Below are 23296 nucleotides of genomic sequence, written 5' to 3'. Positions count from 1 at the left end.
CTGATTCTCCTGGAGTCCTTGAGCCGGTTGGCATTCTTAAGGAAGGGGTGATTCTTTCTGCCATCTCCCCTGATTTGCGGCGGGTGCTTCAGGAATTTCAGGCTGATAGGCCTGACCGCTGTCCTGTGGGGAAGCTGTTTGTTCCTGATGGATGGACGAGTAGGGTGATTTCTGAGATTCATTGTTCAGTGTTGGCTGGTCAACCTGGGATTTTTGGTACCAGAGATTTGGTTGCTAGGTCCTTTTGGTGGCCTTCCTTGTCGCGCGATGTGCGTGCTTTTGTGCAGTCCTGTGGGACTTGCGCCCGGGCCAAGCCTTGCTGTTCCCGCGCTAGTGGGTTGCTTTTGCCTTTGCCGGTCCCTGAGAGGCCCTGGACACATATTTCCATGGATTTTATTTCGGATCTTCCTGTTCCCCAGAAGATGTCTGTTATCTGGGTTGTTTGTGACCAGTTCTCTAAAATGGTCCATCTGGTACCTTTGCCTAAGTTGCCTTCCTCCTCAGATCTGGTTCCATTGTTTTTTCAGCATGTGGTTCGTTTGCATGGCATACCGGAGAATATTGTGTCTGACAGAGGTTCTCAGTTTGTCTCTAGATTTTGGCGGGCCTTTTTGTCATGATTCCAATGGCAGGGAATCACAAAAGGACAAGCACCAACGAGCTCTAGGGTGATGGAACCTGAGCTGACCGCGACCCTAAACCTGAACACACAAATAACAATAGCCGGGGAACGTACCTACGTTGATCCTAGACGTCTCGCACCAGCCGAAGATCTAACTTCCCCCTATTAGAAGAAACACAGACCTCTCTTGCCTCCAGAGAAATCCCCCACAGAAATAGCAGCCCCCCACATATAATGACGGTGAAATGAGAGGAAGGCACATACACAGTATGAAAACAGATTCAGCAAAATGAGGCCCGCTAAAACTAGATAGCAGAGGATACAAAAGTAAACTGCGCGGTCAGCAAAAAACCCTTCAAAAAACCATCCTGCAATTACTTGAACTCATGTTCCAACTCATGGAACATGAGGAGCAATTACAGCCCACTAGAGCAACCAGCAGCAAAGAAACAATTATATGCAAGCTGGACAAGACAAAAATAAAGCAAAACGTGGAACAAGAAAATCAAAAACTTAGCTTGTCCTGAAGATTACTGAAGCCAGAAGCTGAGGTAACAAAACACTCTGATAACCTTGATAGCCGGCGGGGAAATGACAAGAAAGCCCGGTTAAATAGGAAACTCCCAAATCCTAATAGAACAGGTGGACACCAGAGACAGCAGAACACAAATCACCCAGTACCATCAGTAACCACCAGAGGGAGCCCAAAAACAGAACTCACAACACCTTTTGTGCTAGGATGGGCATTGATTTGTCTTTTTCTTCGGCGTTTCATCCTCAGACTAATGGCCAAACTGAGCGAACTAATCAGACCTTGGAGACCTATTTGAGATGCTTTGTGTCTGCTGATCAGGATGATTGGGTGTCTTTCTTGCCGTTGGCTGAGTTTGCCCTTAATAATCGGGCTAGTTCAGCTACTTTGGTTTCACCTTTCTTTTGTAATTTTGGTTTTCATCCTCGCTTTTCTTCTGGGCAGGTTGAGCCTTCTGATTGTCCTGGTGTTGACTCTGTGGTGGACAGGCTGCAGCAGATTTGGACTCATGTGGTGGACAATTTGACGTTGTCTCAGGAAAGGGCTCAACGTTTTGCTAACCGCCGTCGGTGTGTTCGTCCCCGGCTTCGTGTGGGGGATTTGGTTTGGTTGTCTTCTCGTCATGTTCCTATGAAGGTTTCGTCCCCTAAGTTTAAGCCTCGGTTTATTGGTCCTTATAAAATTTCTGAAATTATTAATCCGGTGTCTTTTCGTTTGGCTCTTCCAGCCTCTTTTGCCATTCATAATGTTTTCCATAGATCTTTGTTGCGGAGATATGTGGTCCCCGTTGCTCCCTCGGTTGACCCTCCTGCCCCGGTGTTGGTTGAGGGAGAGTTGGAATATGAGGTTGAGAAGATTTTGGATTCTCGTTTTTCGAGGCGAAGGCTTCAGTATCTTGTCAAGTGGAAGGGTTATGGTCAGGAGGATAATTCTTGGGTTGTTGCCTCCGATGTCCATGCCACCAATTTGGTTCGTGCTTTTCACTTGGCTCATCCTGATCGGCCTGGGGGCTCTGGTGAGGGTTCGGTGACCCCTCCTCAAGGGGGGGTACTGTTGTGAATTCCGCTCTTGGGCTCCCTCCGGTGGTTGTAAGTGGCACTTTTGTGAGTTCTGCTTTTGGGCTCCCTCTTGTGGTTTCTAGTGGTATGGCTGCTCCTTGGCGTTAGCTGTCTTCAGCTGTTTTCACTGATCATCTTTTCTGTTCAACTATTTATGCCTGGCTCTGTCCTTCTGCCAGTGCCACTTGTAAATGGTTCCTGGTTGGATTCACATCTCTTTGGAGTTCCCTCTTATCCTGACCAGTTCAGCAAAGCTAAGTTTTTGCTTGCTCTTTTCTGTTCACAGTTTGTGGACCTATCCGTTCTGTGCTTCTATGTTTGTCCAGCGTTATCAGTATGAATTAATTCTGTCTTGCTGGAAGCTCTGGGAAGCAGATTTACCCTCCACACCTTTAGTCAGGTGTGGAGATTTTTAGTAAACTCTGCGTGGATTTTTGTAGTGTTTTATACTGACCGCACAGTATTCCATCCTGTCCTATCTATCAAGTTAGACTGGCCTCCTGTGCTCATCCTGGTTTCATTCTGTGTATGTCTTTTCCCTCTCCACTCACAGTCATTATTTGTGGGGGCTAATCTATCCTTTGGGAATTTTCTCTGAGGCAAGATAGTTTTCCTGCTTCTATCTTTAGGGGTAGTTAGCTCTTAGGTGGTGACGAGGTGCCTAGGGAGAGTTAGGAGCACCCCACGGCTACTTCTAGTGTTGTGTTGAGCTTGGGGACTGCGGTCAGTACAGTTACCACTTCCTTCAGAGCTCGTTCCATGTTGCTCCTAAACCACCGCATCATAACAAGCAGCCATTCCACTTAAAACCACCGGAGGGAGCCCAAGAGCAGAACTCACAAAAGTGCCACTTAGAACCACCGGAGGGAGCCCAAGAGCGGAATTCACAACAGTACCCCCCCCTTGAGGAGGGGTCACTGAACCCTCACCAGAGCCCCCAGGCCGATCAGGACGAGCCAAGTGAAAAGCATGAACCAAATCGGTGGCATGGACATCGGAGGCAATAACCCAAGAATTATCCTCCTGGACATAACCCTTCCACTTGACAAGATACTGAAGCCTCCACCTCGAAAAACGAGAATCCAAAATCTTCTCAACCTCATATTCCAACTCTCCCTCAAACAACACCGGGGCAGGAGGATCAACCGAGGGAACAACGGGCACCACATATCTCCGTAACAAAGATCTATGGAAAACATTATGAATGGCAAAAGAGGCTGGAAGGGCCAAACGAAAAGACACAGGATTGATAATCTCAGAAATCTTATAAGGACCAATAAACCGAGGCTTAAACTTAGGGGAAGAAACCTTCATAGGAACATGACGAGAAGACAACCAAACTACATCCCCCACACGAAGCCGAGGACCAACACACCGACGGCGGTTAGCAAAACACTGAGCCTTTTCCTGAGACAACGTCAAATTGTCTACCACATGAGTCCAAATCTGCTGCAACCTGTCCACCACAGAATCCACACCAGGACAATCAGAAGGCTCAACCTGCCCCGAAGAAAAACGAGGATGAAAACCAAAATTACAAAAGAAAGGTGAAACCAAAGTAGCCGAACTAGCCCGATTATTAAGGGCAAACTCGGCCAACGGCAAGAAAGCCACCCAATCATCCTGATCAGCAGACACAAAGCATCTCAAATAGGTCTCCAAGGTCTGATTAGCTCGCTCAGTTTGGCCATTAGTCTGAGGATGAAACGCCGAAGAGAAAGACAAATCAATGCCCATCCTAGCACAAAAGGCCTGCCAAAACCTAGAGACAAACTGAGAACCTCTGTCAGACACAATATTCTCCGGAATGCCATGCAAACGAACCACATGCTGAAAAAACAATGGAACCAAATCTGAGGAGGAAGGCAACTTAGGCAAAGGTACCAGATGGACCATTTTAGAGAACCGGTCACAAACAACCCAGATAACAGACATCTTCTGGGAAACAGGAAGATCCGAAATAAAATCCATGGAAATATGCGTCCAGGGCCTCTCAGGGACCGGCAAAGGCAAAAGCAACCCACTAGCGCGGGAACAGCAAGGCTTGGCCCGGGCACAAGTCCCACAGGACTGCACAAAAGCACGCACATCACGCGACAAGGAAGGCCACCAAAAGGACCTAGCAACCAAATCTCTGGTACCAAAAATCCCAGGATGACCAGCCAATACTGAACAATGAACCTCAGAAATCACCTTACTTGTCCATCCATCAGGAACAAACAGCTTCCCCACTGGACAGCGGTCAGGCCTATCAGCCTGAAATTCCTGAAGCACCCGCCGCAAATCAGGGGAGATGGCAGAAAGAATCACCCCTTCCTTAAGAATGCCAACCGGCTCAAGGACTCCGGGAGAATCAGGCGAAAAACTCCTAGAGAGGGCATCAGCCGTAATATTCTTAGATCCCGGAAGATACGAGATCACAAAATCAAAACGGGAGAAAAACAGGGACCATCGAGCCTGTCTAGGATTCAGCCACTTGGCCGACTCGAGGTAAATCAGATTCTTATGATCAGTCAAGACCACAATGCGGTGCTTAGCTCCCTCAAGCCAATGTCGCCACTCCTCAAACGCCCACTTCATAGCCAACAACTCCCGATTGCCGACATCATAATTGCGTTCCGCAGGCGAAAACTTTCTGGAAAAAAAAGCACACGGTTTCATCAAAGAACCATCAGAATCCCTCTGAGACAAAACGGCCCCTGCCCCAATCTCAGAAGCGTCAACCTCAACCTGAAAAGGAAGAGAAACATCCGGCTGACGTAACACAGGGGCAGAAGTAAATCGGCGTTTAAGCTCCCGAAAGGCCTCAACAGCCGCAGAGGACCAATTCGTTACATCAGTGCCTTTCTTCGTCAAATCAGTAAGGGGCTTAACCACACTGGAAAAGTTGGCAATGAAACGGCGATAGAAATTAGCAAAGCCCAAAAATTTTTGAAGGCTCTTCACTAGTGTTGAGCGATACCGTCCGATACTTGAAAGTATCGGTATCGGATAGTATCGGCCGATACCCGAAAAATATCGGATATCGCCGATACCGATATCCGATACCAATACAAGTCAATGGGACATCAAGTATCGGAATGTATCCTCATGGATCCCAGGGTCTGAAGGAGAGGAAACTCTCCTTCAGGCCCTGGGATCCATATTAAAGTGTAAAATAAAGAATTAAAATAAAAAATATTGTTATATTCACCTCTCCGGCGGCCCCTGGACATCAGCGGGAGGATCCGGCGTCCGGCACGGCTTCTTTCTTCAAAATGCGCGCCTTCAGGACCTGTGGAATGACGTCCCGGCTTCTGATTGGTCGCGTGCCGCCCATGTGACCGCCACGCGACCAATCAGAAGCCGCGACGTCATTCCTCAGGTCCTAGAAGGCGCTCATTCTAGGACTTTAGCTGAGGAATGACGTCGCGGCTTCTGATTGGTCGCGTGGCGGTCACATGGGCGGCACGCGACCAATCAGAAGCCGGGACGTCATTCCACAGGTCCTGAAGGCGCGCATTTTGAAGAAAGAAGCCGTGCCGGACGCCGGATCCTCCCGCTGATGTCCAGGGGCCGCCGGAGAGGTGAATATAACAATATTTTTTATTTTAATTCTTTATTTTACACTTCCGATACCGATACCCGATATCACAAAAATATCGGATCTCGGTATCGGAATTCCGATACCGCAAGTATCGGCCGATACCCGATACTTGCGGTATCGGAATGCTCAACACTACTCTTCACAGATGTGGGTTGAATCCAGTCATGAATAGCTTGGACCTTAACAGGATCCATTTCCATAGACGAGGGAGAAAAAATAAAACCCAAAAAAGAGACCTTCTGAACTCCGAATAGGCACTTAGACCCCTTCACAAATAAAGCATTATCACGAAGGATCTGGAATACCATCCTGACCTGCTTCACATGAGACTCCCAATCATTGGAAAAAAATCAAAATATCATCCAAATATACAGCCATGAATTTATCAAGATAATTGCGGAAAATATCATGCATGAAGGATTGGAACACAGATGGAGCATTAGAGAGCCCGAATGGCATCACAAGGTATTCAAAATGGCCTTCGGGCGTATTAAATGCAGTTTTCCATTCGTCACCCTGTTTAATACGAACAAGATTATATGCCCCTCGGAGGTCAATCTTAGTAAACCAACTAGCCCCCTTAATCTGAGCCAACAAATCAGAAAGCAAAGGCAAGGGGTATTGGAATTTGACCGTGATCTTATTAAGAAGACGATAATCTACACAGGGTCTCAAGGAGCCATCCTTCTTAGCAACAAAAAATAAACCCGCTCCCAATGGTGACGAAGACGGCCGAATATGCCCCTTCTCCAAAGATTCCTTAACATAGCTCCGCATGGCGGCATGCTCTGGCACAGACAGATTGAAAAGTCGGCCCTTAGGGAACTTACAACCTGGAATCAAGTTAATAGCACAATCACAGTCCCTATGTGGAGGAAGGGAACTGGACTTGGGCTCATCAAATACATCCTGGAAATCCGACAAAAACTCAGGGACCTCAGAAGAAGGGGAAGAGGAAATTGACATCAAAGGAACGTCACTATGTACCCCTTGACAACCCCAACTAGTCACAGACATAGTTTTCCAATCCAGCACCGGATTATGTTCCTGTAGCCATGGAAAACCCAGTACAACAACATCATGCAGGTTATGCAACACCAGAAAACGGCAATTTTCCTGATGTGCTGGAGCCATGTACATGGTCATCTGCGTCCAGTACTGAGGTTTATCCTTGGCCAATGGTGTAGCATCAATGCCCCTCAAAGGAATAGGGCTCTGCAAAGGCTGCAAGGAAAAACCACAGCGCCTGGCGAATTTTAAGTCCATTAAGTTCAGGGCAGCGCCTGAATCCACAAATGCCATGACAGAAAAGGACGACAATGAGCAAATCAGGGTCACAGATAAAAGAAATTTAGGCTGTACAGTACTGATGGTAACAGACCTAGCGACCCTCCTAGTACGTTTAGGGCAATCAGAAATAACATGAGCAGAATCACCACAGTAAAAACACAGCCTATTCTGACGTCTGAATTCCTGCCGTTCTGTTCTAGTCAAAATCCTATCACATTGCATAGGCTCAGGACTCTGCTCAGAGGACACTGCCATATGGTGCATAGCTTTGCGCTCGCGCAGACGCCGATCAATCTGAATGGCTAGAGACATAGATTCACTCAAACCAGTAGGCGTAGGGAAGCCCACCATAACATCTTTAAGGGCTTCAGAAAGACCTTTTCTGAAAATAGCAGCCAGAGCATCCTCATTCCATTTAGTGAGCACAGACCATTTCCTAAATTTCTGGCAGTATAATTCTGCCGCTTCCTGACCTTGACACAGGGCCAACAGGGTTTTTTCTGCATGATCCACAGAATTAGGTTCGTCATACAATAATCCGAGCGCTTGAAAAAATGCGTCTACATTCAGCAATGCCGGATCCTGATTCAAGGGAGAATGCCCAGTCCTGAGGGTCACCACGCAGCAAGGATATGATGATTTTAACTTGCTGAATGGGATCACCAGAAGAACGGGGTTTCAAAGCAAAAAACAATTTGCAGTTATTTTTAAAGTTCAAAAACTTGGATCTGTCCCCAAAAAACAAATCAGGAGTAGGAATTCTAGGCTCCAAAGCCGGAGTCTGGACAACATAATCTTGGATACTCTGTACTCTTGCAGCAAGTTGATCCACATGAGAAAACAAACCCTGAACATCCATGCCAGAGCATAAATCCTGAACCACCCAGAGATCAAGAGGAAAAAAAAGACAAAACAGAGCACAGAAAAAAAAATGTCTCAGAATTTTTTTTTCCTTCTTTTGAGATGCATTTAAATCATTTTTGGCCACTTGTACTGTTATGATCTGATGGTTTAGGAGCAACATGGGACAAGCTCTGAAGGAAGTGGTACCTGTACTGACCACAGTCCCTAAGCTCAACACAACACTAGAAGTAGCCGTGGGATGCTCCTGACACTCCCTAGGCACCTCGTCACAGCCTGAGAACTAACTACCCCTAAAGATAGAAACAGGAAAACTATCTTGCCTCAGAGAAAATCCCCAAAGGATAGATAGCCCCCCACAAGTAATGACTGTGAGTGGAGAGGGAAAAGACATACACAGAATGAAACCAGGATGTAGCACAGGAGGCCAGTCTAGCTAGATAGATAGGACACGATGGAATACTGTGCAGTCAGTATAAAACACTACAAAAAATCCACACAGAGTTTACAAAAATCTCCACACCTGACTAAAGGTGTGGAGGGTAAATCTGCTTCCCAGAGCTTCCAGCTTCACTGAATTAATTTATACTGACAAGCTGGACAAAACATAGAAAGCACAGAACGGATAAGTCCACAACCTGTGGACAGAAAAGAGCAAGCAAGGACTTAACTTTGCTGAACTGGTCAGGATAACAGGGAAATCCAAAAGAGATGTGAATCCAACCAGGAACCATTGACAAGTGGCACAAGCTGAAGGAAAGAGCCAGGCTAAATAGCCGAGCAGAATAGACAATCAGTGGAAGCAGCTGCTGACTGCTAAATCCAAGGAGCAGCCATTCCACTTAAAACCACCGGAGGGATCCCAAGAGCAGAACTCACAAAAGTGCCACTTAGAACCACCGGAGGGAGCCCAAGAGCGGAATTCACAACAGAGTCCCCTTTCCTTATGGGGAGATTTCTTTCGGGCCTGAAGAAGAGGGGGATTAAAGGAGGGGTACTGTGGCATCTGCATTCCTGCATGATTCCCATCCAACTCTCCTCAAGCAAGGGTGCTGACTCACCTCCCCAGCCCTCGGTCCATGCTTCTTCCTGCTGTGGCCACCTGGGATCTGCGCATGTCTGGCATATCACCAGCACTGTGCTGATGGTGCACCCGTGTGCTCCCAGTCTCTTAAGGAGTCATCGTGCACTATCCTAAACTGTCCCTAGCCAATGACTGTGAGACACTTATTATTTAAGGTACCTCCACCTGTTGGGAGGGGCCTGAGCAATGTGTTCTGTCAGTTTGTCTGCACGCTTGCTAATTGTCAGGACCCCTCTTCTTTTATACCTGCCTGTACCATCCTGTACCAACTTGTACCTGCCTGTTCCTGTCACTACTTGCCTGTTCCTGTCAGTAATTTCCTGTACCCACCTACACCTGCTGTTCCTATCTTTATACCAGTCGTGCCTTCCTGTATACCAGCCGTGCTTGCCAACATCTGCTGTGCTTTCCTGTATACCAGCTGTGCCTGCCTGCACCAGCCTAGCCTTCCTGCACAGGAGCCGTACCTCCTTGTATATCAGCCATGCCTGCCAGCATCTGCTGGGTCTTCCTGTACACCTGCCGTGCCTTCCTATATATTATCCGCACCTGCCTGTACCTGCCATGCACACCCATTCCAGGCTGTTCCAGCTTCCTACTGCTTTGGGGGTCAGCTGCCGTGCATTCGATGTCTGTCCTGGAGTAGCACCTGGCATCTATCTGGATCCAAGTCTAATCACACCTTCAGGGGCTCTATCGAAAAGTCAGGTGTTCACCTAATCTGATCATACCCCTCCAGGGGACTTCCTGATCCAAAGCACAGTGGCTCCACTACCACATATGTTACACTTATATAGGGGTTGTGACTGTCACCCCCCCAGGTGAGCATAAATCATTTTTATCTCCTTATTTTCTACTCAGATGAGAATCTATGGCCCTTATAGTCTTTTCAGTTTTTACCTTTTGCAGGAATTACTTTAGAATAATGCAATTTCCTCACTATAGGATTTTCATTCATTACTATAGGAGAAGTAAGGCAGAAAAATGCTTAAATATTATGGCAAATGCGCAAATGGTAAACAAAAAAGCTTTATATTAGTGCATCCTGGGTAAATCTGTAGAAAAAAATAACATAACTGAAATTATGCTTTTAGATAAAACTAGATATGAACTTACCCCATTCCACAACTGCAGCTCTTCTTCTGCTCTAAGCACAGGGGATGAAAATGGGGCGCCTGTAAAACAAAATGAGTAAATTGCAAGGAATATTTAAAATGATTAGTGTACATATTATTGAATATTTAACATTTGTAAAAGGTCAGAACGCTCAGCTTGCTAAACATAGGGATGGAAAAAGGCAGAAATTCGATTGTGTTGTACTACTGCACTAGTCAAGCTGGAGAAGTCAGTCTGTGAATAATAATCCAAAGACTCAGTTGAAATAGGGAGGTGCTGAACCTGCATAGTCAGTGTGGATGTGAACCCTATGATCTGTGCTGCAGTTACAGCAAAACACCTAATCACTGCAATTGTAAACCAAGAGGGTGGTGTAATACCATGTCAAAATTTAAAAATTCTAAAGCTTGTGTGTCAGAGGCTGTGAAGTCATTTACAAAAAAAAAAAAAATCACAAACCCCTGGAATCCAGAAACAAAAAATCTACTTTTACCTCACAAAGTCGGTAAAGCTGGAGAACTCAAATTTCGAATGACCAATCATCTCAAAAAGTCACGACTCAGATATTACAGTCAGGGCTGGCGTCAGCACCCGGGCAAGTGTCGGGGCCCTGAGCAGGCTGCCGTGACCAATCAGCGACGGGCACAGTCTGGAAGAAAATGGCCGCTCCTTACTCCCCGCAGTCAGTGCCTGTCGCCCGCATACTCCCCTCCGGTCACCGCTAACACAGGGTTAATAACGGACCGCGTTATGCCACAGGTAATGCACTGAATTACCGCCGCCATTAACCCTGTGTGTCCCCAACTTTTTACTATTGACGCTGCCTATACGGCATCAATAGTAAAAACTGTAATGTTAAAAATAATAAAAAGAAGAAAAAACCTGCTATACTCACCCTCTGCAGTCCGCTGAGCCGCTCGCACCGGCCGCCACCTTTCGTTGCAGGTTCCGGTGGCAAAGATGGTATGGGAGAAGGACCTGCCATGACGTCATGGTCATGTGACGGCGATGTCATCACAGGCCCTGCGTGCCTGCGCGAGAAGGACCTGCCTTGACGTCACGGTCATGTGACCGCGACGTCATCACAGGCCCTGCGCGCCTGCGCTAGAAAGACCTGCCATGACGTCACGGTCATGTGACCGCGACATCATCACAGGTCCTGCGCTCATACCAACCCTGGGACCGGAAGCTGCCGTGGACTACAAGGGGCCCTCGGAAAGGTGAGTATATGTTTATTTTTTATTTTTTAAAACTGTGAAAAACCTAGCTGGGCAATATACTACGTAGCTGGGCAATATACTACTTCGCTGTGCAATATACTATGTGGCTCTGTGCTGTATACTACGTCACTGGGCAATATACTACGTAACTGGGCAATATACTATGTAACTGGCCAATATACTACGTGGCTCTGTGCTCTATACTACGTCACTGGGCAATATACTACGTAACTGGGCAATATACTATGTGGCTCTGTGCTGTATACTACGTCACTGGGCAATATACTACGTCACTGGGCAATATACTACGTGGCTGCGCAATATACTACGTCACTAGGCAATATACTATGTAACTGGGCAATATACTACGTCACTGGGCAATATACTGCGTGGTTGGGCAATATACTACGTGGCTGGGCAATATACTACGTGGCTGGGCAATATACTATGTGACTTGGCAATATACTACGTGACTGCAATATACTACGTGGTTGGGCAATATACTATGTTGCTGGGCAATATACTACATCACTGGGCAATATACTACATCACTGGGCAATATACTACGTGGCTGGGCAATATACTATGTGGTTGGGCAATATACTACGTGGCTGGGCAATATACTACGTGACTGGGCAATATACTATGTGACTGGGCAATATACTACGTGGCTGGGCATATACTACGTGGCTGGGCAATATACTACGTGGCTGGGCAATATACTACGTGGCTGGGCAATATACTACGTGGGCTGTGCAATACACTACGTGGACATGCATATTCTAGAATACCCGATGCGTTAGAATCGGGCCACCATCTAGTAGTGTAATAAATAGATTGTGGGGGTGCAGACTTAGTGGCTAATGAACAAAGTAATAAAAAGCACAGGAAAAGGAGCCACTATAATGTATGCACACCACCAGAATTTCAATGAAAAACACACAAGCTTTATTGGTAACATGAATAAAAGCAATTAAAACCATACAAAAATTACTCCCTCAGTGAACATACTCCCGAAACTACCATATGTCACAAAAAACTCCCATATAGTAGTGGAACATGCATATGAAATGTAGCAATAACCCATAATATTCACATAATACTGGTAGTTATCGGCAAATGAGCCGCATGGTGCTCAGAGAAATACCAATGAATAGTAGAGCTGTGCCTGAAATGTAACAGCTAATTCACTCGGTAGTGAATATAGTGAGGGCTCGACACCTACTGTAACTCATACAGGTCCTATGGCCCTCCAATGTACATAATTGCAGGTGGAAAAAAGTAGGGCCAAGCATATGTCCCAGAGAAAAATAAGGAGAAAGCTCTCCAAGTAATAGGCAAGTATCACCTATGATATTGCGATAGAGGACCGTGCTGCAGCAGCCAGATGGTAGTCAGGGCATCAAAGCTCAAGGACTGAAAGATGGTGTGAGGCTGAGCAACCAGGAAGTAGGTTACACCGGCTGTGTCCTCAGATTTATTTACTGCGCCACCTGTCCTGCACTACAACATTCACCATCATTGACTTTAACTCTTAAACTGCCTTGGGCCTAGCTCTACCCGTGGAGAGCTGTAACATCTTTGCTGCATCACCACCTGCCCCAGTGGACCTGAACCACAGAATCGGCCATTGCCGAGCACCACGGGTAGCATCACAAACAAATCCCCTATAAACTTTATTTTCCCCCTTCATTTCAATTTTATTGGATGCCCAGGGCACGGACTGGGTCACTGCTGCCGTGACAATCCCCCCTGATGAACCGACGGACCCAGCCCAAGTACCCCATGGTCCTAGCAGGTGTTACATTTTGGCATCACGAACAGGATGGACCGACCCAGTAAACCTGGGTCTCGTGCGCCTGTCGTGGGCTGGGTTACTGAATGGGGCAAAAGCCATACCCGCCCACTGTAAAGCCTGCAATGCAAAATGAACTTGTCCATTAGCGAGAGAGATCCGATTCCTGGCATGGCTGGTGGGATAAGGAAGATCTACCCACGAAGGGTGGAGAGCAGAAGGAGCATATGTGGATGCGCGGGAAAGTGTGCTGCAAGAGGTGACAAGTTACATGGTGAGCACCATGGCGAGCAGTGGATGGAAGGCTCCAGAGCATGCTGTGTACATTTTACAGCAGACCAAAGAACAAAAACCGTCTGGCATGGCTGAAAAGTGGTCCAACAAGTTGACCAGCTATGTCCTGTAGCCACGCCCAGGCCCTACATTGGGGATTTGAGATGGGTACCCCCATATTGCACTAAGGACAGTGAGAAGAATACCCCGCTCGGGATCTCACTGTAACCTGCTGAACTTGATTGAGAAAAGTTTATTAAGAGTAATGCTATGTTTTATGCTTTGTTATTTATATATAACATTCAAGTGCAACATACCTCCCAAAAAGACAAGATATAGTTACCTGTTTAACTGTTTTCCATGTTTGAAATGCATTTCAGAAAAAAAATGGTTTGCATATTTTTGTAACATTTGTTTTACTCTGTTCCAGCCCGTGGACGAGCTGTATTTAACGGGGGGGGGGGAGGTACTGCACCTCAGCCAGAGGTGTGGTACTCCGCTCTCAGGTAGGGAGGGGGCACTACCTGAGACCCATGCTAGCATCCAACCCCACACCACTCCTGGCCAGGAAATCTGGGGGACCCTATTGAGGGAGGATCCCAACCATTTCCGGTGACTACCTCTTGAAGCTCATCAAGAGAATGCCAAGAGTGTGCAAAGCAGTCATCAAAGCAAAAGGTGGCTACTTTGATGAACCTAGAAAATAAGACATATTTTCAGTTGTTTCACACTTTTTTGTTAAGTATATAATTCCACATGTGTTCATTCACAGTTTTGATGCCTTCAGTGTGAATTTACAATTTTCATAGTCATGAAAATACAGAAAAATCTTTAAATGAGAAGGTGTGTCCAAACTTTTGGCCTGTACTGTATATTATTTTAAAAAGAAAATAAACTTATTTATTTTTTTAACAAAATTCAACACCCTATCCCAAAATAAAGACACAACAAGAAATATTAAGTTCTGTAGGTTCATGTCCCAAATGCCAGCGCCTGCCAATGGCATTGTATTGGTGGTACTGGTCAAATTTGACTAGTAAAAAAAGGATTAAAAAATAAAAACAATTTTTTCCATATATACACTTTGATAGACAGTCACTTTTAACTCCTTGGTTATGGAGCTAATTTTGACCTACTGACCAGGCCAAATTTTTGAAATCTAACCAGTGTCACTTTATGTGGTAATAATTCTAGAATGCTTCAATGGATTCCACTGATCCTAAGATAGTTTTTTTGTGACATATTGTACTTCATGTTAGTGGTAAGTTATGGTCAATATGATTTGCATATCATTGTGAAAATATTGAACATTTTACAAAATTATAGCTATTTTCAAACTTTAGATTTTTATTCCCTTAAATGAAATAGTTATACCACACAAAATAATTAATACGTTTTTTTTGTTAGAAGGGTTCAACGCTTATCAGCAAATTCTCATTTTCCAACAAAATGCATAATATCATTTTTTTAAGGTCCAAATCACATTTGAAGTAACTTTGGGGGCTGTGAGGAAGTGACTGGTGTTACATGTAGGGGTCGATGTATGTTTTCCCAAGAATGAAATGAGGCCATAAGAGGGCATTGCAGTCACAGACGTAGATGTGATTGCAATGCAGACTGAAGTGAGTATAGGTCTTGGACATGCTAGTTGTCCAAGGTAGATTTAGGGAAAACCTGTTCTGGGTTTTGATATTTTGTAACAGACTGCAGATGGCATTGGTGCAGTCTATTTCATTCCCGGCCGGGTTTTCCGTGTGGCCCAAGGCCACGGGTTGCTAGTTAAAAACCCTGTAGTAAAGGGTTTAGGTGTGTCAGGGTCAGTCTGGTGTTTGGAAGAGTACAGAGCAGGAGGCTCTGCATTGCTCCACCCGTGTAAGGCAACAAAGGCTAGTGGGGCCAAACAGCCAAGGCAGCTGAATAGCCTGGCACCCACAGCATACACAGTGGTGCAGTCACCCACGGTAATAGGTCTCGGAGGTGGACTGTTTTGTGCCCGGTGGCAAACCGGAGGTAGACTGTCCTGTGCCCGGAGGACTGGCATGCCTCATAACTGCACAGTGTGCTACTGCTGCACTACAGGGCCTATATGACAGGAAATGCCCCAAAGTGTCACCATTCTAAAAACTGCACTCCTCAAAACCACATTCAAGATCTTTATTAACCCTTCAGGTGCTTCACGGGAATTAATGGAATGTGGAAGGAAAAAATGCACATTTTACTTTTATTCACCAAAATTTTAATTCAGCCCCTTTTTTTACTTTTACAAGGGTAACAGGAGAAAAATGAACGGCAACATTTGTTGGGTAATTTCTCCTGAGTACACCAATACACCATATATTGGGGAAGACTACTATTTGTGCACACGACAGGTCTTGGAAGGGAAGGAGCACCGTTTGACTTTTTGAACGCAAAAATGGCTATAATTGAGAGCGGACGCCATGTTGCGTTTGAAGAGCCCCAATGTGACTAAACAGAGGAAACCTCCACAAGTGATCCCGTTTTGGAAACTACACCCTCAAGGATTTTAAGGTATAGTGAGGATTTTGAATCCAAAGGTACTACACAAAATTTGACACAGAATTTAACAACATTTGGTCGTCATACTGAATATGTCTAAATATTAGTGACTAGATTGTGGCCCGATTCTAATGCATCGGGTATTCTAGAATATGCATGTCCCCGTAGTATATGGACAATGATGATTCCAGAATTCGCGGCAGACTGTGCCCGTCGCTGATTGGTCGAGGCAACCTTTATGACATCATCGTCGCCATGGCAACCATTATGACATCATAATGCCTGGCGGCCTCGACCAATCAGAGACTCGGGAGGTCTACGTCCTTTATGACATCATCGTTGCTGTGCCCGTCGCTGATTGGCGGCCTCGACCAATCAGAAACGCGGGATTTCCAGGACAGACTGACAGACAGACAGACAGACGGTAAAACCCTTAGGCAATTATATATATAGATGGGGGCTACACACATGATAAATCAGCCCATTATATTCTATGGGGGGCTACACACATGATAAATCAGCCCCATTATATTCTATGGGGGCTACACACATGATAAATCAGATCCATTATATTCTATGGGGGCTACACACATGATAAATCAGCCCCATTATATTCTATGGTGGGCTACACACATGATAAATCAGCCCCATTATATTCTACGGTGGCTACTCCATTCTAATGCATCGGGTATTCTAGAATATGCATGTCCCCGTAGTATATGGACAATGATGATTCCAGAATTCGCGGCAGACTGTGTCCGTCGCTGATTGATCGAGGCAACCTTTATGACATCATCGTCACCATGGCAACCATTATGACATCATCGTCGCTGTGCACGTTGCTGATTAGTCGAGGCCTGGTGGCCTCGACCAATTAGAGACGCGAGATGTCTACGTCCTTTATGACATCATCGTCGCTGTGCCCGTCGCTGATTGGTCGAGGCCTGGCGGCCTCGACCAATCAGAGACGCGGGATTTCTATGTCGATACTGTGCACCGTCATCACTGTCCCCGTAGTATATGGACAATGATGATTCCAGAATTCGCGGCAGACTGTGCCCGTCGCTGATTGGTCGAGGCAACCTTTATGACATCATCATCGCCATAGCAACCATTATGACATCTACGTCGATACTGTGCCCGTCACTGAATCAGAAACGTGGGATTTCTACGTCCTTTATGACATCATCGTCGCTGTGCCCGTTGCTGGCGGCCTCGACCAATCAGAGACTCGGGATTTCTATGTCGATACTGTGCCTGTTGCTGATTGGTCAAGGCCTGGCGGCCTCGACCAATCGGAGACGCGGGATTTCCTTGACAGACAGACAGACAGACAGACAGAAAGACAGACAGACAGAAAGACAGACAGACGGAAAAACCCTTAGGCAATTATATATATAGATGAGCGTAACTGCTTGCTACTCAAGTTTGCATTGGGTGCTCAGGTATGTGAGTCGCCCACCTGGCTCCTTGATAAAACCCCAACTTCCTTTTAGCTTGAAGGCTACCACTGTGTCCTGCTTCAGTGGGGCCTAGTTTTTCTGGTGGTCCTTGCGGGCCTGGGCCTTGACACATAAGTCCCTCTCATTAAAGGCTCTGCGCTGGGCCTGGGACTCTTCCTCCTTAGCCTCCCATTTGCGGGCAAGTTGTTGCTGGTATTCATCCCAGCTTAAAATTTCTAGGGTCTCCCCTTCCTTCTTCTCCACCCCGGGGAACCCCATAAGGTCTGTCCCAGGGTTCACCCAGCAGTAGACAGTCCTTTTCGCATAGGTCTCCTCCGCTGGCGTCGGGGGATGTTGGACAGGACGCATCAGCAGGAGCTGGTCAATGGGATCTTCCACTCCGGTCTGCAGGAGTTCGGGGACGCCAGGTGCTGGCTCACCGCGGCTTCCTTCCAGGTGGCTGGGGGAGTCCTCCGCTTCCACCCCACGCTCTGGTTCCGGGCTGCTTGCCATGGCATCCTTCACGTTGCTCTCTGCGTCCGGGTCTCTTCCACGCTTTCTCCTTCGGGGGCGGTACTTTTTCTTTCTCTTCCTTCTGCCATTCAGGATCAGGAGGCGGATATCTGTTGCTGATGGACATGTCCGCATGGTACAGTAGTCCTTGGAGTGGGCGGCCATTATTTTTGCACCGTGCAACTAGTCCCCGCCCACGATGGCGCACTTGTCTTTTCCAGCGTTCCTCGTGGCGCTATAATGGTGGCAGTTTTGGCGGCAATTTACAAGTAACAGTCTCTCAACACAACACAGTCTCTTAGGCGCACATGACCCGATGTGCTGGGTCAGTCCATCCTGTTCGTGACGCTAAGATGAGTCGCCCGCTAGGGCCGTAGGGACCGGTGTTCAGAAGGGGATGTCACGGTGGCGACCCGATCCGTGGCCCTGAGCGCCCATGTAAAAGGGGAAATTGAATAATTGTTTATTTTTGTGACGCCACCTGTGGTATTCGGTCAGTGGGGACCAACGCATGCTGCTTAGAGGGGTCCACTGGGGTGATGTTATGGCAGCTAGATGGTACAACTTCCCACTGGTGAAGTATGTCCCCAGGGCTCCCGGTGTGTAGATGGAAGATGGTGAATGGCGCAGTAAAAAACGAGGACACAGATTTGCAGTCTCTTTACTTGGTTTACTGAAGACTTCAGGCAGCCACAGTCCAGGGTACCAGATCACAGGGCAGGCAGGGTCCGGCCGGCTTGGAAGCAAATCCAGAGTCCCCTTTACCAGGTGGATTTAAAAGCCTTCCTCTAGCGCGGTGGTGTTGTAGTCCCTTACTGCCTATGGCTTCAGATAAGGTCCTCACAGTTCTTCTCTCTGTCCCCCATATAGGATAGGACAATACCTGCATGACAGGTAACTCGAGCCTTCTTACAGGGAATCTAGCACGCTCCGGGCTCTATGTGTTACTGTGTCTCAGGTATGTGTGGCGGACAGGTAACTTGCAGTTCAGGTGTCCTGCCAGTCTCTGATGTAAGTCTTTAGAGTCCCTTACAACCTCGGTGGTCCGGCTACCGGTTATCTGCGCTTCAGAGGGAGGTAGCCTGCTAGTAGCTGGTCTCCACTGATATATCCTCTCCTGTGCCTTGCTCTCCTTCACTCTCACTGAAAGATGTACTGTCCTTCTGTTTTATTTCCTTCTTTAGGAGCTGCAGAGGCGCTGGCTACAGGGCTCCCTCAGTCCTTTAACACTCTAGGTCTGACTGCTTCCGCCTCTGTCCTCTGACAGAATCTCTAATCTCTCTTTCCCTCCAAACCACAATATATAGGGGAGTCACCTAGTAAATAGGATCAAAAGCTCCCCCTTGTGGTCTGGAGTGTGAACATGTTGTGTTTATGGTGATTACCTGATAAGAGTTATCCTTCATCGTTTCCAGGCATAACATCACTCTCCCCGTGAGGAAAGCAATGCTACAGTGATGACCAGGACCCTGGGGTGCCACATATGCACCAATTATCTTGAGTGCTCTAGCGACATGTTCGAATCCCCGACCCACATGTTTTGCGGCTGTTAGACACCCCAAAAAAATGTTGGGATTGCCCGTGTATGGCAGGCAATCTCCTCATGTTTTTTGGCTGTCTTATAGCAGTGAAACATGTGTGGCGGAGACTCAAGCATATCACTCGAGCACCCGCGATACTAATGCATAGTTGAGCACCCAGATGCAAATTCAAGTAGTGCGCACTTGCCTTCAACACTAGTCATCATATTGTCATCATTTTTTTACCTTTTGAAAAAACCTTACCCAAAAACCCTAACCTTAAATCATAACCCCCAACTTTAACCCTCAAGTCCAACCCTAACAATAAACTCAACTCTAACAATAAGCCCAACCCTAACGCTAATGCTAAGCTCTAACCCTAACATTCAACCCTATCCCTCAAGTCCAACCCTAACAATAAGTCCACCTCTAGCAATAAGCAAGCCCAACCTTAATGTTAAGCCCAACCCTAACCCTATACGCCCAACCCTAACCCTATAAGCCCAGTCCTAACACTAAGCCAACCCTAACCCTATATCTAATGGTAAATAATGAAATAAATCAAATTTATAACATTTAAAAAAATAATAATCTAAGGGGATGACCTGGGGGAAATACATACTAATTATTGGCTTTTGATCACTGTGGTAGGGTCTATCACAGTGATTAAAAGAAACCAATAGGAAAAATTACTGCTGTTGCCGGGTGACAGCTGGCAGATCTCGGCGGGCGGACTGCGCATGCACCCAAAATTTTTTTCCAGGAAGAGGAGGCAGAGGGCCAAGTGACATAACAGAAGGTATCGGGATATGGTGGAGGTATCAAGTGGGGGGGCTTGGGGACATCTTTTCTCCTTCCTCTGACATATATATCATATCAGAAGAAAGAGAAATTATTTTAACTCTGGGCACACTTTTTTTTAAGTGATCATCATTATTCATTGATTCGTTATTGGGGACCTGAAAATCTCATTATTTTCTCCAGGCTCTCAGCTACCCTCAATCAAATTTGACACCTTTTGGGAAGAACCAAAAAGCAGATTGAGAGTCATGCCCTTTTGTACAATGTCAGTTTCTCATCTCATAAATGCTATCCTAAGTGACTAGGCAAAATGGGCAGAAACACATTTTAAAATCCTGTAGAAAGCAGAGTGGCAACTATTATAGGACATTGTCCATTATTGCCCAGCAATTTCTCTGCAATATAAACTGCCTATTTATTAATATCTGCATTCCTGCAAAGAACTATTGCCTATTATTAACTGGCTATTTTCCTACTACCTGACACTGCCTCTTATTAACCTGTTGTTTGCCACCACCACGCTTAAAGCTGTTTAGCTTAGCCAACATGAGCTCTAATAGTAAGGATACGGATGACACAGAGCCCAAAGCTGCTGATGGCGCACGTAAGATTAGGTCTGATAGAAAGTATACTAATAATGCAGAGCAAAAAGACGCCGATGCCGCACGTAAGCGCAAACAGCGTGCTAACAAGAGTACAGAGGATAGATGCAAGCGCATGGACACTGTTAAGTATACTAATGACACAGAGCCCAAAGCTGCTGATGGCGCACGTAACATCAGGTCTGATAATAAGTATACCAATGACGCTGAGCGAAAAGCCGCCGATGCCGCACGTAAGCACAAACAGCGTGCTAACGAGACTACAGAGGACAGACATAAGCGCCTGGACACTGTTAATGCTGCTTGCAATAAACGCATTACTAATGAGTCTTTTGAGGACAAAACTAATCGATTAAGTAATAAAGCTGCTGCTGCACGCTCTCAACGTTGCAAACATAATATTTCCACGTCCTCAGTCGTAGATTCTGCCCACAATACAGCTTCTTTGTCTCCATTCATAGAATGTGTGCAGCTTGAAGCTCCTTTAACCGTTGGTAAATCTGCATGTAAGCGCAAACACTGTCCTACTTACACTCCAAATGATAAACGCCGTCGCCTGCACACTGTTAAGTCTGCTTATAAGACATGCTTCACACCTGACTCTTCTAAGGCAACAAACAAACCATTACCAAATGCAGCTGGTCAGGGGCTGACTGGCAAATTTTAGCCTGGGGGGCAAGTACACAGCAGTGGCCCATGAGTAGCGGCCCATCCTTAAAGGGGTTGTCGGATCTTAAAGGGAACCTGTCACCCCGAAAATCGCGGGTGAGGTAAGCCCACCGGCATCAGGGGCTTATCTACAGCATTCTGTAATGCTGTAGATAAGCCCCCGATGTTACCTGAAAAAGGAGAAAAAGACGTTATATTATACTCACCCAGGGGCGGTCCCGCTGCTGGTCAGGTCGGATGGGCGTCTCCGGTCCGCTGCGGCGCCTCCCATCTTCTTTCCATGACGTCCTCTTCTGATCTTCAGCCACGGCTCCGGCGCAGGCGTACTTTGCTCTGCCCTGTTGAGGGCAGACAAAGTACTGCAGTGCGCAGGCGCCGGGCCTCTGACCTTTCCGGCGCCTGTGCACTGCAGTACTTTGTCTGCCCTCAACAGGGCAGAGCAAAGTACGCCTGCGCCGGAGCCGTGGCTGAAGATCAGAAGAGGACGTCTTGGAAAGAAGATAGGAGGTGCCGCAGCGGACCGGAGACGCCCATCCGACCTGACCAGCAGCGGGACCGCCCCTGGGTGAGTATAATCTAACGTCTTTTTCTCCTTTTTCAGGTAACATCGGGGGCTTATCTACAGCATTATAGAATGCTGTAGATAAGCCCCTGATGCCGGTGGGCTTACCTCACCCGCGAATTTCGGGGTGACAGGTTCCCTTTAAGCTACATGTCTACAGTCACTATGTGTGAATCCTCATATCGTGCGCACTATGCTCTGTGAGGATTCTCCGGTGCCTGCGCCGGGAACAGGTTGTCCTGTGACGGCAAACATGCGAGATATATATATATATATATATATAAAACACACACGCACAGTCCCAATGTATAATTGACACACGCACAGCCCCACTGTATATATAGTGCACACACGCACAATCCCACTGTATAATCACACACACACACACACACACACGGCTGGACAGGGACAAAAAAGCAGCCCTGCCACAAAAAACCCCACCAGTCCACATACTCAAACACTCCCCACCCCCGAAAAGTGAATTTTGCTATACTTTGTCCTGCCCTTCAACACTCCTCTTAAAGGCGTTATTTGAAGAGCTACATGTGAATGGCGCCGAAGTGCGCATGATCGACCACAGGTCCATTTACATGGTGCTCTTTAGCCACGTAGCATATTGCCCAGCCACGTAGTTTACGTAGTATATTGCCCAGCTACGCACAGAGCCACGTAGTATACAGCACAGAGCCACGTAGTATACAGCACAGAGCCACGTAGTATACAGCACAGAGCCACGTTGTATACAGCACAGAGCCACGTAGTATACTGCCCAGCCACGTAACTGGGCAGTATACTACGTGGCTGGGCAATATACTACGTGGCTCTGTGCTGTATACTACGTGACTGGCCAATATACTACGTGGCTCTGTGCTTTATACTACGTGAATGGGCAATATACTACATGGCTGGGCAATATACTACGTGGCTGGGCAGTATGCCCAGTTACGTAGTATACAGCACAATCACGTAGTATATTGACCAGTCACGTAGTATACAGCACAATCACGTAGTATATTGGCCAGTCACGTAGTATGCACCATATCCCTGTTAAAAAAAAAAAGAATTAAAATAAAAAATAGTTACATACTCACCTCCTGGAGCCTCCGGATCGAAGCGTCCGTTCCCCGATGCTTGGCGTGCAGTCCGGTCTGAAGATTGCATTGCGGTCTCGCGAGAACGTACGTCATCATCTCGCGAGACCGCAATGCATGCAGCGGTCACCGGGACGTCGCG

The 23296-nt window shown here is 46.8% G+C and overlaps 1 protein-coding gene across 4 annotated transcripts in view; it reads right to left on the bottom strand.

Moving 5' to 3' along the window:
- The window catches only part of NMU (neuromedin U), a 128528-nt gene that overhangs the window by 55773 nt on the left and 49459 nt on the right, over positions 1-23296 (bottom strand). For all 4 annotated transcript variants that reach the window (XM_069744455.1, XM_069744456.1, XM_069744454.1 and 1 more), the window contains exon 2: positions 10150-10208. In XM_069744455.1, the coding sequence (XP_069600556.1) occupies positions 10150-10208 (59 nt within the window). The remainder of the gene's footprint in view (positions 1-10149; positions 10209-23296) is intronic.

The sequence above is a fragment of the Ranitomeya imitator genome, chromosome 1, assembly GCF_032444005.1.
Source record: "Ranitomeya imitator isolate aRanImi1 chromosome 1, aRanImi1.pri, whole genome shotgun sequence".
NCBI classification, from domain to species: Eukaryota; Metazoa; Chordata; class Amphibia; order Anura; family Dendrobatidae; genus Ranitomeya; species Ranitomeya imitator.
Note: the sequence above shows the minus strand (reverse complement) of the source record. Positions and strands in the feature narration are given on the sequence as shown.